General features: G+C 47.5%; 7 protein-coding genes across 7 annotated transcripts; 3 read left to right on the forward strand and 4 right to left on the reverse strand.

Moving 5' to 3' along the window:
* Positions 1-112: 112 nt before the first annotated feature.
* RhiXN_01397 (Retrotransposable element Tf2 protein) lies at positions 113-487 on the reverse strand (the record flags this gene model as incomplete). Its single annotated transcript, XM_043321216.1, has 1 exon — positions 113-487. One exon carries the CDS (start codon positions 485-487, stop codon positions 113-115), a length of 375 nt encoding a protein of 124 aa, XP_043187039.1.
* A 279-nt stretch (positions 488-766) lies between these two features.
* Positions 767-1,960, reverse strand: RhiXN_01398 (Retrotransposon-derived protein PEG10; the record flags this gene model as incomplete). The annotated part of the gene is made up of 4 exons (XM_043321217.1): positions 767-1,009; positions 1,057-1,507; positions 1,558-1,781; positions 1,817-1,960. The coding sequence occupies 4 exons, from the start codon at positions 1,958-1,960 to the stop codon at positions 767-769; spliced, it is 1,062 nt and encodes a 353-aa protein (XP_043187040.1).
* A 1,754-nt stretch (positions 1,961-3,714) lies between these two features.
* Positions 3,715-5,635, forward strand: RhiXN_01399 (Retrotransposable element Tf2 protein; the record flags this gene model as incomplete). The annotated part of the gene is made up of 2 exons (XM_043321218.1): positions 3,715-4,404; positions 5,336-5,635. 2 exons carry the CDS (start codon positions 3,715-3,717, stop codon positions 5,633-5,635), a joined length of 990 nt encoding a protein of 329 aa, XP_043187041.1.
* A 554-nt stretch (positions 5,636-6,189) lies between these two features.
* Positions 6,190-6,790, forward strand: RhiXN_01400 (Transposase family Tnp2 protein; the record flags this gene model as incomplete). The annotated part of the gene is made up of 3 exons (XM_043321219.1): positions 6,190-6,295; positions 6,354-6,440; positions 6,498-6,790. 3 exons carry the CDS (start codon positions 6,190-6,192, stop codon positions 6,788-6,790), a joined length of 486 nt encoding a protein of 161 aa, XP_043187042.1.
* Positions 6,791-7,749: 959 nt separating this feature from the next.
* On the reverse strand, positions 7,750-9,640 carry RhiXN_01401 (Retrotransposable element Tf2 protein; the record flags this gene model as incomplete). The annotated part of the gene is made up of 5 exons (XM_043321220.1): positions 7,750-8,097; positions 8,121-8,959; positions 9,000-9,380; positions 9,414-9,540; positions 9,587-9,640. 5 exons carry the CDS (start codon positions 9,638-9,640, stop codon positions 7,750-7,752), a joined length of 1,749 nt encoding a protein of 582 aa, XP_043187043.1.
* A 42-nt stretch (positions 9,641-9,682) lies between these two features.
* On the reverse strand, positions 9,683-13,275 carry RhiXN_01402 (Retrotransposable element Tf2 protein; the record flags this gene model as incomplete). The annotated part of the gene is made up of 4 exons (XM_043321221.1): positions 9,683-11,282; positions 11,359-12,214; positions 12,789-13,223; positions 13,266-13,275. The coding sequence occupies 4 exons, from the start codon at positions 13,273-13,275 to the stop codon at positions 9,683-9,685; spliced, it is 2,901 nt and encodes a 966-aa protein (XP_043187044.1).
* Positions 13,276-14,981: 1,706 nt separating this feature from the next.
* RhiXN_01403 (uncharacterized protein) lies at positions 14,982-16,862 on the forward strand (the record flags this gene model as incomplete). The annotated part of the gene is made up of 5 exons (XM_043321222.1): positions 14,982-15,430; positions 15,488-15,601; positions 16,039-16,297; positions 16,353-16,465; positions 16,526-16,862. The coding sequence occupies 5 exons, from the start codon at positions 14,982-14,984 to the stop codon at positions 16,860-16,862; spliced, it is 1,272 nt and encodes a 423-aa protein (XP_043187045.1).
* Between the last annotated feature and the right edge of the window lie 346 nt (positions 16,863-17,208).

Below are 17,208 nucleotides of genomic sequence, written 5' to 3' on the forward strand. Positions count from 1 at the left end.
AACAACCAGTCTGAGGGAGCCATCTGCCTTTTTACAAACATGACCGGGGCGCCTGCTGAGGAGGTACTAGGACGGATCTTGCCTGTTGCCAGCTCCTTGTCGATATGTTGTTTCAGCGCCTAGATTCTGCATTGGTCATGCCATAAATAGGTCCGGGTGAGAGTTTGGCGTCAGGAAGTAGGTCAATGGAAATGTCATATTCCCTGTGGGGGGGAAGGACCTTAAATTCTTCTTCGCCAAATACTCTTGCAAACTCATGGTATTGGGTAGGGAGGTCTGCCAAGGGGTCCGGATCCGCTTCTTCCTCAGAGGCAATTTGAACTTGTTCTGGAAATGTGACAAGCCCCTGTTGCCAGTCAATTAGGGGGGATTCCAATGTAAGCCAGGTCATGCCAAGGATAGCCGGTGTGTTGCCTATGGGGCAACAAGGAAGGGAATGTGGTGGAGATGGCCATTGGCCGAGACCGCGAGTTGAACCTGGTGCCATATGCAACCAGTCTGGGAAATAGTACCATCTAACATTCTCACAACTCGTGGATTTTTGAGTTGGGTTTTTGGGATTTTGTATTTTTCTACAATCGAGGGGGAAATAAAGTTTGACGTGGCTCCTGAGTCTATTAATGTTTTAGGGGTTCTGCCGGGGAGTTCTGGACATAGAGATTGATAAATAGCAGTGGTTTTTTATTTGAGTCTAGTCCTAGATTTACAAATTCGACACTATCTATATTGTCCTTGTTAGTCGGGGGCTTGGCAGCAGTCCTTGACTTTAATCTTTTCCCGACTCTACATCTTCAGCAACCTTAGCCACCTCCTTGACTGTGGCTTTCCACCCGTTGGGGCATTGCTTGATGCCGTGGCCCTTCTGGCCGCATTTCACGCATAGCCCGGATGCGCGTTGGCGGTCCCTTTCTTCCGGTGTAACGTAGTTGGGGTCCTCAGAAAGGCGGACCCGTTGGGTGGTGGTAGTGGTGGAAGTGGTCGCGGTGACCGGGGGCTTGGCAGGGACTTTCTTGGGTCGGTTCTCCTCATTTTCCCAACGAGTGTTATCAATTTGACCGAGGCGGCAAATATGGCCTTGAGGTTGTCGTCTGGGATATTGTCCTTTGTGGACAGGAGTTCCTTCACCTTCCAGTGAAGACCACGCGTGAACTGGGCAATATAAGCCTCCGTGTTCCAATCGAGTTCCGCCATGAGGTTGCGGAACTCAGTGACATACTCAGACGTGGTGGTTGTCTGAGTAAGCGCGGCTATTTTCCTGGCGGCGGCCCTCTTGGCGTCTGGGTCGGCAAATGCCTCCTTGAATTTGGCCGTTAAGGCCGGGATGGTGGTTGGCGGGTTACCCTCACCCTTGATGATGGTTCCGATGATGGGGAGGGCCCAGTCAGCAGCCTTATCTGTCATGTGATATAGAATCCATACCACCATTTGTTCTTCCTCATCAAACTGATCCCTGTGGAGGGCAACCCAAAGGAGCATCTGATCAAGCCATTGTGTGGCCTTCCTTCCCCTGGTATCTCCCTTATAAGGGTCCGGTAACTCCATTTTGGGTTGTTTCACTGAGGACCGGAATCAAAGGGGGTGAGGGAACTGAGGGAACGTTTAGGCGTTCCCATAGGCTCTTTCTTGGGGATCCTTCTTGGCTCCTCTTCTTCCTCGGAGTCAAAGCCTGTGCCTCTTGAAGGGCGGAAGGGGGCCTTGAGTCCAGGCCTAACCGTTCCTGGAGTGTGTGCTTCTCCCCCTGTATGAGTGGGGGGAGTGATAGGCCCAGTCGATGGGCCAGGCTTGGCTTGGGCTCCGCCTGATCCTTGTCTCCAACAAGGTCGTTGGTCTCCTTGCATATGGCTTTGAGCTCAGAGAGCTGTTGGCCTTGAGTATGGATTTGGGCCTGCAAGGACCCAACTTGGCTGGTGAGGGTTTGGATAGCCTCGAGGAGAGAGGCAAGGGTCGGCTCCGGTTCCATTCCGGGCAGGTGTTGCGGAGGGGGTGATGGGCCGCAAGAGGGTGGTTGGGAGCGGGTTGCCACGGAACGTTGACTGGAGCGGCTGGTAGGACGGGAGTAGGGGTGAGGGACGCCAGAGCGTGTGGATGGAATAATGGATACGGCGTGGGGGAGATAGGTGCCTGATACAGGACTTATGAGCGGTTTTTATACAGTATGTATACGCTAAACCCTTGCGTCAAATACCTAGTGTTGGACAATCCCTACAACAAATCAACAGATCTGGCAATCGTGATATGAGCGGGTTTTTTGCAAGCGGGTACTTCAGCTGACTAGGGTCGCTAACTGTAGAGTTCCGGCGAAACTTGTGGTATGCGGACGATAGGACTCGTTAGTCTTATAGCAATTCGGTACTACGTGGGGGTGGGGGACTTTTGATTATTCTGTCCCACAAGGTAGCCCCGATCACGGTTTTTTCCCTTGTGCTAGTACTAGGAGTCTTCTCGTTTGTTGATCAAGCCTACAAGAAGTCGATTTTACAATGTCGTACACCAACTGTAAGGTTGGGTACTCGCTAGTGGGCGGGCGCTTAAGGCCGTACTACTACTGACAAGGGTGATCTAACTATCTAACTAGGCTATACTAAAACCGCTTAAGGCGGCCTACTTCTTCTATACTACTGCGAGGGGGCCTTAGGCCTGGGAGGAGGTGAGTAAGGTAGAGGGGTTGCTACTGATGACTAAGGGGGCCGGCTACTGAGCTGGCTGGATGTCCTCCTCAATGAGTATGAGACGAGGTAAAATCAACTTGGGGTCTCCAAGCGATTTTCCTGCTGTATATATAGACAAAGCACACTATCACATGGCCTGTGCGCGTGAGAGAAAGAAGTATAGAGGACAAATGAGAAGCGTGCTGCGGGCTGCGCAGAAGCGTGGATTTCTCCTAAGCGCCCTTGGCACGGCATCTCGGCGCGGCATCTCGGCATAATAAGCGCCGAGATCACGTGATCGAAAAACATAAGATATCAAGTCCGTAAAAAATACTAAAAATAATAGAAAATTCGGGCGATTCTGATGGTATAGTTAAGGGGATTATAACAGAGACCCTTTGAATACAACCTTCTTTTCATCCCATTCTTGCCCCTTGTGTGAACTTGAAGATCTATTAGATCTTCTTTACTTAGTTTAGAGTGTCTTATTTCGCTTTCTTAGCCTCTTAAGCTCACTGAACTTAACCTGTAAGGTATCTCGGCGCATATAGCCTCTAGCAAGGTCCCAACAGATACTGGGTAGCTAGGAAAGGCTCTAGGGCGACCCTGAACCTCTTGAGTAAGTCAGTTGGGAGACTTTAAGGCCTTGAGAGCGGCATATACACCTTAACTGAGTGCGATCTCAGTCAAATAAATTACTAACAAATCCAGATAAATTATAGTAGGTAACTAAGACTCAATACTAACTTTCATACTATAGGTATAAGCATAACCAACCACCTGCATCTGCAGTAATCGCTTGATTACTTGTTAAGTGTAGGGATCACCCTGATTACTAACCTAATTTACCCTTATATAGCTAGTCTATTGCCTTTTATATCCATAGATAACTGATCTATTAATCACTTTATTATATTTTGTACTTAATTACATAGTCCCTAAAACCCTACTCTATAACATTGACTCATGTGAAACCTGCCAACAAATCCGGAAACCCAAGTACGCGCCTATCCCACCTCAGCCTCTGGAACTCCCATCACGCCCTTGGCAACATGTATTGTACAATATGATAGTAGACCTGCCAAAGGATGGAAGCAACAACTCTATACTGGTCATTGTGGATAGCTTTACCAAATATGTCATCCTGGTAGAGTGTTCCAAAAAGCTCAAGGCCCCGGAACTGGCAGACCTATTCCTACGCCACGTATGGAAACGCTACAGCATGCCCAAGAAGACAGTGTCAGACCAAGGACAAGTCTTCAATAATAAGTTCCTGAAGGCCCTGTACCAACGCCTGGGAATAGACCCCCACTTCTCCTTGGCCTACCACCCTCAAAGTGATGGACAAACGGAGCGCGTAAACCCCACAGTCAAACACTTCTTAAGGGCTTACTCAGGAACAAACCAGAAGGATTGGGTCAAGTGGTTACCAATGGCGGAGTTTGCCTACAACAACGCAGTACACAGTTTGACAGGCAAATCCCCATTCAAGGCACTGTATGGTTGGGAACCCTCCCTGACCCCAAGTAACATACCAACAGACGTCCCTGAGGCAGATAACCTGGCAACCCAGATGGAAGCACAGTGGTGGGAAATAGAGTCCGCGCTCCGGCAATCAAAGACACGCATGGTAGCCGGGGAAACAGGAGAACCACTTGAGTTTGAAATAGGGGAAGAAGCCTGGCTAGACGCCAAAAACGTGAAACTGAAAACCCTTAGTCCCAAACTAACCAAACAACAGCTGGGACCCTTCAAAGTAACCAAGAAAATCTCCAATTGAGCTTACCGTCTAGAGCTTCCGCCAACAATGAGAATCCACAACGTCTTCTATGTGGGACTGCTGTCCAAAGTCAAAAGGGACAAAAAGCGTAACTTTGAGAACTGCCCTCCACCAGTCACCATAGATGGAGAGAAGAATACAAGGTAGAAGAGATCACGGACGCAGAAGAGAGAGAAGGGAAATGGTTCTTCTGGGTCAAATGGAAGGGGTACGGCTCAGAAGAAAATACGTGGGAGCCCCAAGAAAACCTAAAAAACGCGGGGGAAAATTTTAAAGAAATACAAGGAGGACATGAAAAGAAAGGCCCTTGGCGCTGCCAAGGCCCTTAGAGGGGGGGCAGTGTCATAGACACACTCAATACCAGGGAATTTATTCCCATTTTCTCGATTTTAAACAAAGTCAAATGGACAACATTTTTGATCACGTGATCCCGGCGCTTATATCTTACACTAAGCGCCAAGCCACGTCCCCACCCGCGCTTACCTCAGCACACGTAGCCACCTCCACCAATGACATCACTATGACACATCAGTGACACGTATGCATGAGTAAGGCCAACTGCAGAACAGGGTTCTTATTGGTTATGGTATTGCATATAACATATTTGTAAATAGTTCACCTCTGTAATATATAAGGAGGCCAACCAACCATGGTAACACCCAGGTCAATTACCTCTTGTTGCATCCCATTTGTACAAGGCCTTACAGCCAGATCACTAAGTAGTACTACAATGCCTTAAGCGTCAACTCCGCTGTACATACATAGCTTGCCATTGCCCATACGGCCTTGGTCATCATAGTTTAGTAGTTAGACGTTGTAGGGTAGACCTCACCGCCTTAAGCGGTATTCACTGTACATCCACACGGCCACAAGCGCCCGCCCCCTTGACGTCCTTACAGACGTCTAGGACACAGCTGCTACAACCAGCAGCAAAGATCCAGTGGTAATGGAGCTCTTGGATGAGGCCAACAAATGGGAGGAGGAATGGGAGCTTGATGCTGTTATTGAACAACTGGAACCCAGTTCAAAGTACTCATTTGAGATTGGGGAGTTGGATGGCATTGATTTAAGCTCACTGGTGTTACTGGACCTACTCAGTGATGACCCAGTCAAGGGTGTTAATATTGGGTCAGCTGGCAAGAGGAAAGAAGTGCAAAAGAGTGGGCAAGAGAACTTAGTTGTCTCTTTGTTGAAGTTTCAGTTTTAGATTCTCTCTGTTCCTTACAACTTGGGTGTGGTATGCATTTACTTGCTTAAAGTAATGAATACATTTGAATCTATTGTATATTTGTCATACATGCAATACATGTGACCCAGGAGTAAGTTACAGAGTTACTTACAACTGTGTTAGTAAGTATGTATTTCTTACCTTGTAAGTAACCCATCTGGAATTTCTAACAGAACCCTAGTGGTTGTTTTGTTCAAATGGGCAACAACACTGGAACAAAGGGCTTGTTGATGGGCATGCAACTGAAGGGCCTTGAGCCCAAATTTTCACTAGTTCTTAGTTGGGTCATCAAGATGGATAGTGCCAAAGGCAGGGCTGATGCCCAAACATGGAGCCAGTTGAGGTCACGTGATGCATCCTTAGTGTTGACACAGGTACCAGTCAGTCAATCATCTAGAACACCAACTTGGATTGTGATTCTAACTTATCTTATTATTTTACATCTCTCTAGTATCATGCCCTCAGAAAATAAAGAAATATGTCCTTGTTGCAACAAGCTTGTCCATCCTCAAACTGTAAGGAGGCACCTCAACATGTTTAAACCTGGGCCACCACCTCAAGCTCAACAACACAAAATCAGTGTAGGCCAGCCTGAAGCTGTAGAGGACCTTGATGAAATTTTGGATATTTTGAGTGAAGGTACGTATCTTCTTTTTGCAAACAGTGTTTGGAGTTTACCTACTTTTCAAATGTTTAGTCAATCACAACACAGTTAGCACTGTAGCCAAGAATCATGGCCTTGAAATAATGGAGTTTGATGATGATACCCAAGATCAGATCCCTGGTATGTGCAAATTGTGCACCTTGATGGCTCATTTATGATATCCCAATTCATTTTTAGATCCACCAGCCATTCAGCAAAACCCACCAGTCACAGTGGAAGATTGGCCAGAACCTCCATTTGATGGCTCTGATGATCAAGAGTCTGATATTGATGATGTTCCAGCTGATTCTCCAGATCAGGATCCACCATTTGTGGAGTCTGATGGACCCCCAGCTTATCATCCTGACAACAAGATGGAGTTCAGCAATGAAGAGCTCCAACAATTATTGGAGCTGCATCTTGGCTCAATGAGCAAGGCAGAGTGGTTTGAGCTGTGTACATCTAAGCCCAATACATTGATGATATACTAAAAAAAAAGCTCAGATTCACGTGTATTATACAAGAAGGATATCAATATTTTAGAGGTTCTAGCCACACGGCTACGGACCCACTTTTCTCAACGCATGTATGATGATCTACAATTTGGTATATGTGCAGATTTGGACCTGCCAAGTGAATTCCTTGCCTGGCGCTGCCTTTGCATACTATCTGGGCTCAACACCAAGGCATACAATTGCTGTATCAATTCTTGTTGCTGCTATCTTGGCAAGTTCAAGGACTTAATGGCATGCCCATATTGCAAGGAGCCGCGCTTGAACTCTCAAAATGAGCCTTGGCAAGTTTTCCACTACAGTCCCCTCATTCCCCAGCTCCAAGCCCTATTCCAGAACGCTGAAATGTCAAAAAAGCTTTGTGTCCTAGACGTCTATATGGACGTCAAGGAGGGGGGAGGCGCTTGCGGCCGGATGTATCTAGGTAAGGAACCGCGTAAGGCGGTGGCAAGCTATCCTACAACAATGACCAGCTATACTACAATGGCCAAGGCCGTAAGGGCAATGACCAGCTATGTAACTACAACCAAGAAGCCGCTTAAGGCAGTGTGTACTGAGTGACTAAGTAGGTTACTGGGCTTAAGGCCCTTGTACAGTGGTGGGATGCAACAAGAGGTAATCAACCTGGGTGTTACCATGGTTGGTTGGCCTCCTTATATATTCTGCAGTGAGACTAATTACAAATACATAATATCCAATATCTAATCCAATAAGAACCCCGCTCCGCAGTTGGCCTTACTCATGCATACGTGTCACTGACGTGTCATAATGATGTCATATGTGGAGGTGGCTTGTTGTGATGAGTAAGCGCGGATGGGGACGTGGCTTGGCGCTTAGCGTATGATATAAGCGCCAAAGTCACGTGATTGAAAATGTTGTCTGTTTGTTTTCGTTTAAATTCGAGAACATGGGGATAAATTCCCTGGTATCTACTGTGTCTACAACACTGCCCCCCCTCTAAGGGCCTTGGCAGCGCTGAGGGCCTTCTTTTTCATTTCTTCCTCGAATTTTTTTAGGATTTTTTCGGCGTTCTTGAGGTTTTCCCTTGGTTCCCAGGTATTCTCCTCTGATCCGTAGCCTTTCCATTTTACCCTAAAAAACCATTTCCCGTTCCTTTCTTCCATGTCTGTGATCCCTTTGACCTTGTATTCTTCTTCTCCATCCACAGTGACAGGTGGAGGCCGGTTCTCAAAGCTGCGCTTTTTGTCCCTTTTGACTTTTGACAGGAGGCCCACGTAGAAAACATTGTGGATTCTCATTGTTGGGGAAGTTCTAGACGGTATGCTCTGTTGGAGATCCTCTTGGTTACTTTGAAGGGGCCTAGGCGTTGTTTGGTTAGCTTTGGACTTAGGGTCTTTAGCTTCACGTTTTTGGCATCTAGCCAGGCTTCTTCCCCAATTTTGAACTCAAGTGGTTCTCCTACGTCCCCAGCCATCATGCGTGTCTTTGATTGCCAGAGTGCCGCCTCTATTTCCCACCATTGTGATTCCATTTGGTTTGCTAGATTGTCTGCCTCAGGGACGTCTGTTGGGACGTTACTTGGAGTCAAAGAAGGTTCCCAACTGTATAGTGCCTTAAAAGGAGATTTGCCTGTTGAGCTATGTACTGCGTTGTTGTAGGCAAATTCCGCCATTGGTAACCACTTGACCCAGTCTTTCTGGTTTACCCCTGAGTAGGCCTGTAAGAAGTGTTCAACCATGGGATTTACACGCTCCGTCTGCCCGTCACTTTGAGGATGGTAGGCTGAAGAGAAGTGGGGGTCTATTCCCAGGCGTTGGTACAGGGCCCTCAGAAATTTGTTATTAAAAACTTGTCCGCGGTCTGACACTGTCTTTTCAGGCATGCCGTAGTGTTTCCATACATGGCGCAGGAATAGATCTGCCAACTCCAGGGCTTTGAGCTTCTTGGAACACTCTACCAGGATCACGTATTTGGTAAAGCTATCCACAATGACCAGGATAGAGTCACTATTTCCGTCCCTGGGCAGGTCTACTATCATGTTGTATGATACATGTTGCCACGGGCGTGATGGGAGTTCTAGAGGTTGAGGTGGGATAGATGTGTACTCGGGTTTCCAGATCCGTTGGCATGTTTTGCAGGAATCAATGTGCCAGTATGTGTCAGCCCAGATGCCAGGCCAGTAGTTTCCTGGATACCAGTTCTAGGGTCTGTTGCCTGCCCGGGTGACCAGCCAGAGGGCTGTCATGGAATATGCAAAGTAGGTCCATTCTCAATGTTCCAACGTCCGGTACCACATTTCTCCCTTGGTAAAATAGCAAGCCTGCTTCCATTTTGTAATCCCTGAAGGCACGTTTAATTGATGGTGGGGCCTTGGACTCATTTTGGAGGAATTGTAGTATTTCCTCCAGGGATTTGTCTTGGTCCAAGGCAGCTTCAATCTGGCGTTGGAGTTCCTTTTTGGGGGTTACCAGGGCCATGTTGGCAAATACCGGATCAGGGAGCATAGTCTGGGCAGCGGGTGGAATGTTGGCATGATCAGCACGTTGTGAGAGGGCATCAGGTTTTCCGGACTGCTTTCCTGGGCGGTAAACAATTTGGAAGTTATACCCTGCCAATAGTAGGTGCCATCAAGCGTGGCAACGGTTGAATGTTTGGGACTCCTTCCAGTACTCCAGGTTGCGGTGGTCTGTGAATACGGTGACAGGGTGGACGGTTCCTTCCAGGAAAATGCGCCAGTACTCAAAGGAGCGGATGATAGCCAAGAGTTCCTTGTCATGGGTGTCATTGTCCTGGACACAGTCACATGACCAGTACAAGTGGTTGCATGCTGGCCCAAGCCCAAATTTGGGGGGTAGCAGGTGTAATCATGGGTTGTCAGCAGAGGAATAATAGGGCTCTATGGCTTAGTGGTCAAGCTGGTTCAATTCCGGCTAGTTCTATTTTCCTCTGTTTATGACAGTCATAGTTCTGCTCGGCCCCCTTGAATGACTCAGATAGGAAGCCTAGCGGATGGAGACGGCCGTCTTCCTGACGTTGGCTGAGTATGGAACCTAGTGCTGCTCCTGAGGCATCTGTTTCCAGGAAGTAGGGTTTGGTTGGGTTGGCGTGACAGAGAACCGGGGCGCTGGTGATGGCGTCTTTCAATCCTTGGAATGCCTCTTGTTCCTTGGTGTCCCATTTCCATAGCGTATCCTTTTTTACCAAGTTGTGCAATGGCCTGGCTATGTGGCTAAAATTGGCAACAAATTGGCGCAGGAAATTGGCAAACCCAAGGAAGGATTGTACTTCCTTAACCTTGGTGGGTGTGGGCCATTCTTGGACTGCCTGGATCTTGAGTTTATCCAGACTGAAACCCTTATCCAATACAATGATTCCCAAGTATTCCATGGAAGTGACGTGGAATGTGCATTTTGAGGCTTTACAGAACAGTTGATTTTCTAGTAAGCGCCGTAAAACTTCATGGACGTGCTGAGTGTGGGATGCGTCATCCTTGGAGTAAATCAGGATGTCATCTAGGTATATGATGACGCATACATCCAGTAAGTCTTTGAACAATTCGTTCATGAAGTGTTGAAAGGCGGCAGGGGCGTTTGTTAAACCAAAAGTCATTACCAGGGACTTGTATAGGCCATACTTGGTGCAAAAGGCTGTTTTCCATTCATCACCTTCTTTGACCTGGACATTGTTGTAACCCCATCGCAGATCCAGTTTAGTGAAGACCTTGGCACCACGGAGCTGGGCCATGAGATTGTTGGGACGGGGTAAAGGGTACATGTTTTTCTTAGTCCGGTTATTTAAGCAACGGTAGTCAACAACCAATTGGCAGGAACCATCCTTCTTGGGGACAAACATGACGGGAGAGCTAATAGAGGATTTGCTGGGACGGATTTTCCCGGCTTTCAATTTGTCCCTGAGCCAATCCTTGAGTGTGGCGGATTTGGCGTCCGTCATGCTGTAGAGGGGCAAGTTGAGGGGTCCTTCCTCAGTGAGCTCAATCCCAATGTTGTAATGTCTATGAGGTGGAAGCTTATTGAATTCTTCTTCTCCAAATACCTTGGCATATTGGTGGTATTTGGAGGGTACTCCTTCAAGGGGATTTTTGTCAGCTTCTTCCTCTTCAGCAATGGTTACGTGTTCTGGTGGCGTATGTGGGAAGGAGAGGGTGCGCGTGTTCCAATCAATTTCTGGGTTGTGAGCATCTAACCATTTCAATCCCAAGATGGCGGCGTGAGACCCCGTATTGCAAATGAGGAAGGTCTTGGTCATTTGTTTGCCATCAAAGGAGAAGGTTAGATTGGCCTTCTTCCAGATTTTACCAGCCTGGGGGCTCAACCCATCGAGCATAGTAACGGTTTGGGGAGTGGGGAGGTCTATGAGTGGTAGGCGTAATGCCTTGGCGGTATGTGGGTGAAGGAATGAGGATGTGGCGACTGAGTCTATCAGGACTTCTAAGTTATCTGCTTGTTTTTCTGGCTGAATTTGAATAGTGAACAGAGGGGAGATTCTATTGCTACGGGATATATACAAAATTCAAATGCTAGTCCAGAGTCCTTGGGGTCCTTGCGCGCAGTAGCAGGTACCCTTACTCTTTTCCCAATTGGTACTTGGAGTCTTTGCCAATCTTGGCAGTTTCCTTGGCTTTCCCCTTATCCTTGATAGGGGTAGCCTTCCAGCCCGTGCGGCATTCTGCGAACTTGTGGCCCATTTTGCCGCATTTGATGCAGGCGCCAGCGGCGCAGCAGCGATTTTGTTCCTCTTCCAATACAAAGTTGGGGTTGTTGGAGAGTTTCTTTGATCTGGATGTGATTTGACCGGTACTCGTCCCCCTTGGGGGGTTGGATGGCTTGCTAGACTTATTGTCCCTTGGTGGGTGGCTAGCGCGCTCTTTGCGGAGAGCGTTGTCAATGACAAGTGCTGCGTTTTGCAGCTCAAGGAGGGTACAGGACCGGTGTTTGCGGGTTGCAATTTGACGGCTGACCTCCCAGTGGAGGCCACAGGCAAACTGGCCTCTGAGGGCCGCATTGTTCCAGTCCAGTTCCATTGCCAGGGTCCTGAACTTTGTGATATAGTCCGCGCATGTGCTGGACTGGGTAAGAGTGGTGATCTTCCGCTTGGCAGCCCTTGTGGCGTCAGGGTCACCAAATGCTGCCAAGAACTCTATTTTGAATCCCTTGACTGTTTGAATGATTGCTTGGTGTGACCCAAGCTGGTTGAGGTGCAGATGGGCCCATGCTCCTGCGGAATCCTTCATGTTCATTAGAAGGAAGGACAGGACTTCTTGGTCCGTGGGAAACATGCATGAGTTCAGCCGGGTCCATGCCAGCATCCTTGTGAGCCATTGTTTGGCTTCACTCCCGATCTTGCCTGTATAGGCGTCTGGGTGGTCTACTTTGACCGGGTTAGGATAGGAGGGGACTGGAGCCGGTGGAGGAGGGGCAGGTGCTCCAATGGGGGATTGGAGACGCGGAGATGGAGGGGGAGATGGGTGTTACACCCTCAAGAATTATACCATTGGATTCGCCTATTTTTTCTATTATTTTTAGTATTTTTTACGGACTCTTTATCTTCACTTTTTCGATCACGTGACCTCGGCGCTTATTGATGCCGAGATGCCGCGCCAAGATGCCATGCCAAGGGCGCTTAGGAGTAATCCACGCTTCTGCGCAGTCCGCAGCACAATTCTCATTTCACATATGTACTTCCGTTCTCACGCGCACAGACCATGTAGATAGTGCGCTCTCTTCTATATATACAGCAGGAAAAACGCTTGGAGACCCCAAGTTGTTTTTACCTTGTCTCTTACTCATTAGAGAAGGTAGCCAGCCAGCTAAGTAGCTGGCCCCTATTAACATCAGTCGCTTACCCCTCATATTTACCTACCACACCTCCCAGGCCTAAGGCCCCCACGCAGTAGTATAGAAGCAGCAGACCGCCCTAAGCGGTATTAGGATAGCCTTAGTTAGTTAGTTAGATTACATAAGCTTGTAGTAGTACGGCCTCAAGTGCCCGCCTCCACTAGCGTGTACCCACATTACCGTGGTGTACGACAATGGGACTTGCGGGGGCACTGCTTGGGTAGGAGTGGGTTGGGCAAAGGCGGGGAGTGCCTTAGACGGTTCAGGCCAGAATGAGACCCAACTAGTTGATCCAACAGGGTTGCCCTTTGGTAAGGGGCGTGGCGTTGCTTCCACGGCCGGGGGTTTTGTGTCTTCTGGGGTCCGGGGCCCATGGAGTTGGAGGCTTCTAAGCCCATCCTTGACAGTATCAACGGTTTGAGAAATGTTCTCAAGGTTGGTACGGGCCTCAACCCCTGCTTCTTGGACTTCTTCCACCTTCCGTTTGAGGTGCTCAACTTGGCCAAGGAGGCCAAGGAGGAGGCTTGTGATTCTCTTGAGGGAGACTTCCCCAAGTTCAACATAGGGGGCTGCCGGAAGGTGGGGTCCCAGCTCCCCTTGATCAATTGGGGAGCGGGTTCAAGAGGTTGGCCAGGAACGGGTTGCCATGGTATGTGTTGGCGGGTAGGAGCGGCCAGCGTGGGAAGATGCACGGGACAAGGAGCAAGTGGGAGTGCGCAAGGTAATGGTGGGCAAGTGAGGGGGAGTGAGGGCTGTGTAGCCAGGGGTGCCTATATCAGGACTTATGAGCGCTTTGCTACGCAAACGCTAAACCTCTGCGTCAAACAACCTGGCGTTGGACAGTAAGTGCCGCTAATTACAGCCGTGGGCGGGCGTAATGTAGGGTCTTGTTTCTGCAAGCGGGTGTATCTGCTGTCTGAGGTTGCTGGTAACAGGTGCGGCAACCGTGGGTATGCGGACAATTAGAACCCGTCTGCCTTATAGCAATTTGGTACTACCTGGGGCCGATGCTAGTTTGATTATTGATAGCAAAAGGCGAGCCCAATCAGGTGTTTTCCCTTGTGCTAGTACAGGGGGCCTTCTCATTTGTTGGTTCTGAGTGGTTGTGCTTGGTGGGCACGGTTTGCAACCAACTTAAGGTCAATTACCTAGTGTCCTAGACGTCTATATGGACATCAAGGAGGGGGGAGGCACTTGCGGCCGGATGTATCTAGGTAAGGAACCGCGTAAGGCGGTGGCAAGCTATCCTACGACAACGACCAGCTATACTACAATGGCCAAGGCCGTAAGGGCAATGACCAGCTATGTAACTACAACCAAGAAGCCGCTTAAGGCGGTGTGTACTGAGTGACTAAGTAGGTTACTGGGCTTAAGGCCCTTGTACAGTGGTGGGATGCAACAAGAGGTAATCAACCTGGGTGTTACCATGGTTGGTTGGCCTCCTTATATATTCTGCAGTGAGACTAATTACAAATACATAATATCCAATATCTAGTCCAATAAGAACCCCGCTCCGCAGTCGGCCTTACTCATGCATACGTGTCACTGACGTGTCATAATGATGTCATATGTGGAGGTGGCTTGTTGTGATGAGTAAGCGCGGATGGGGACGTGGCTTGGCGCTTAGCGTATGATATAAGCGCCGAAGTCACGTGATTGAAAATGTTGTCTGTTTGTTTTCGTTTAAATTCGAGAAAATGGGGATAAATTCCCTGGTATCTACTGTGTCTACAACACTTTGATATTGTGTGGAGCTTGAGGCTGAACATGACCCAAGGAAAATTGTGGATGTTTTTGACAGTGCTCATTATCAAAAGCTACGTGAGACCCCAGTTACACCTGGTCAACCGTACTGTTTTTTTGATAACCCCAAAGACATTGCACTATCATTGTCTACCAATGGATTTACACTTTTTAAGCGGCGCCAAAAAGGACTCTCCACTGCGTGGCCAATAATCTTGATCAATAACAACCTTAGTGCCAAGATTTGAACGCGGCTGGAAAATGTCATTTGTGTTGGAATCATTCCAGGGCCACAACAGTGTAAGGACTTGAATTCATTCTTGATCCCGCTCCTTGACAAGTTACTCAAGCTCAAAAATGGAGTGAACACCACGGGTATTTCTCCTGAGGGAGAACATTATTATTTCAAATTTTGCGCGTTTATCCTACACATCTTTGGCAACATTCCCGCAATTTCAAAACTTTTGTTCCTCAAAGGCCACAATGCATTTTCTCCATGTAGGACATGCTATATTGAAGGGTGCTTATATAAACTTGGTTGAGTCTCAGTCTATTATGTCCCCCTTATCCACCCCAACCAGGATGCAGAATGGGACCTTAATGCTTTGCCCATGCAATCTCATGCAGGATTTCTGCAGCACTTGGACAAAATCAAATCTGCTCATACCAAAACAGCACGCAAAACAGTCATGCAACATTATGGGATCAATGCACAACCAATCTTTTTGCACCTCAAATCTATTGACCTATCTTCTTGTGCACCCTACAACATCATGCATCTATTTTTCGAAAATCTTGTTCCCAATCTCATCTTGTTCTGGACTGGTCAATTTAAAGGGCTGGATCAAGGCAATGGAAGGTTCAAAATTCCTCCCAAGCTCTGGGTCATTATTGGACTTGAGACTGCCAAAGCCCTTTGTCTGATCCCTGCGGACTTTGTTGGCGCGCTTCCAGATATTGCGCAAGATGGGCACCTTTACAAAGCCAAGGCATATTCATTTTGGATACAATACGTAGCCCCAATTGTACTGAAGGGGCGACTCTGCAATCCATACTATAAGTGCGTACAATCTTTATCATTCAATTTATTTACACAAGCTTGACACCAATAATGTAGGCACATGCTTCTACTCCAAGAGATTATTATACTCTGTCTGGAGATGGAAATCACGCACAACCAGATCAATGAGCTGGAGAACATGATCAAGACATGGGTTTCCCAATACAAGAAGTAAGTTCACTTTGATAATGTTTAAGTACAACAACCATGTTGACACCAAGGTATTCCAAGGTATTACTACCAATATTCAGCACTACGCCTCCCTGCATGCCCACTAACAATCCATGCAATCTTACACATTCCATTTTATCTCCGTCAAACAGGACCTCTTTGGGCTTCCTGGGCATTTGTAATGGAGCGTTTCTGTGGTTATCTACTGCCTGCCGTCAAGAACCGCCTTTGACCATATGAAAACCTGGACAATTTTGTCCACCGGCGTGCCCAAATGCGGATGGTATCTATCATCCATAATCTTTTGTTGATTTTGGTCACTCCTCTATCCAAGCACCACACTGAGCAAGGGTTTGAATTGTCATCACGAGAGGTTTACTATCAAATGTGTGGGTACAGTACCAACTCTTATTCCAAAATAAGCTCTAAAAGCACAGAGTTACAGGCCCAACAATTATCCTTGGTATCCCAATCAGGAAAAATGTTCAATACACCACGCAACTCCAAAACCAGCTCACCAAATACTTTGGCCCAGTATACCCCAAGTTGAGTGCTGAGGAGCTGAAAAACGGAATCAATCATGATTCCGTTGTCCGCTACGGACGTTTTTGCATGGCTGATGATGGGGATTGTATACAAACATCTGCCTTGATTCCAGCCAAAGATACAATAGCGCGTGACAATTCATTTGTAAGGGTGAGTTCACACACGTACATATTCTATTTCTTTGCAAATACTGACCACCTGCAAGTATTCATTATTTCCCAATGCAAATGCTGCGTTCCACAATTGCCGAGATGTCCCAGTTCAAGAAGTACTTTATGGGCAAGTACACAATATATATTTTGTCATCTTTGTAGAACCGTAAGTATTTATTTCATATAGTTTAAGTATATGGCTGACAACATGAACGTCCGCACTCAGACAAAAGAAAAAGAACAATTCAGGGAACGGCAAGGACAAAGACAAAGACAAAGACAAAGACAAAGATAAAGACAAAGACAAAGACGGGGATTTTGATGAATGCCAACAAAAAAGAAAACCATACCTGTTGGCATTCATTGAGCCTTGTGACACTGGAGGCCTTGATGCAACTAAACCAGAAACTCCTGTAGTTAAATATTGGCGCATGCTGACCCCCCACATGGTCCACATCCATACAATTGAGGCGGTTGTTGGGCGAGTTCCTCAGGGGGACTCCTGGGCCATTATTGATTGTAGTCGTAATGGGGCTTGCACAGTGTTTGTTGACAAGGATTGAAACAATTATCTCACCTCCAAATGCAATTGAACGGGCAGTTGTGTTTCTCGAGTCCCAATCGGGGACGCAACAGAAGAGCCCCACCGAATTCTCCCAGCTCACGGCCCAAGTCGATCCTGTTTCTAAAAAATTTTCATCCCCCAATGATTCCATCACTTTTGCCTAATAATGCCGATGCTAAGCTAGCGTTTGATACGAGTTATCTTGATTCATAACAAGAACATAATTTCTTTTCTTTTTGTAAACACAACATATGCGTTTGATGGGAGTCCTTGCGACTCGCAATTCTATAACATTTTTTCACGCGCATGACGCGCTGTTAGCCTACGGGCGCCACAGCGCCTAA

The sequence above is a fragment of the Rhizoctonia solani genome, chromosome 16 (genome assembly GCF_016906535.1).
Source record: "Rhizoctonia solani chromosome 16, complete sequence".
Classification (NCBI taxonomy): domain Eukaryota; kingdom Fungi; phylum Basidiomycota; class Agaricomycetes; order Cantharellales; family Ceratobasidiaceae; genus Rhizoctonia; species Rhizoctonia solani.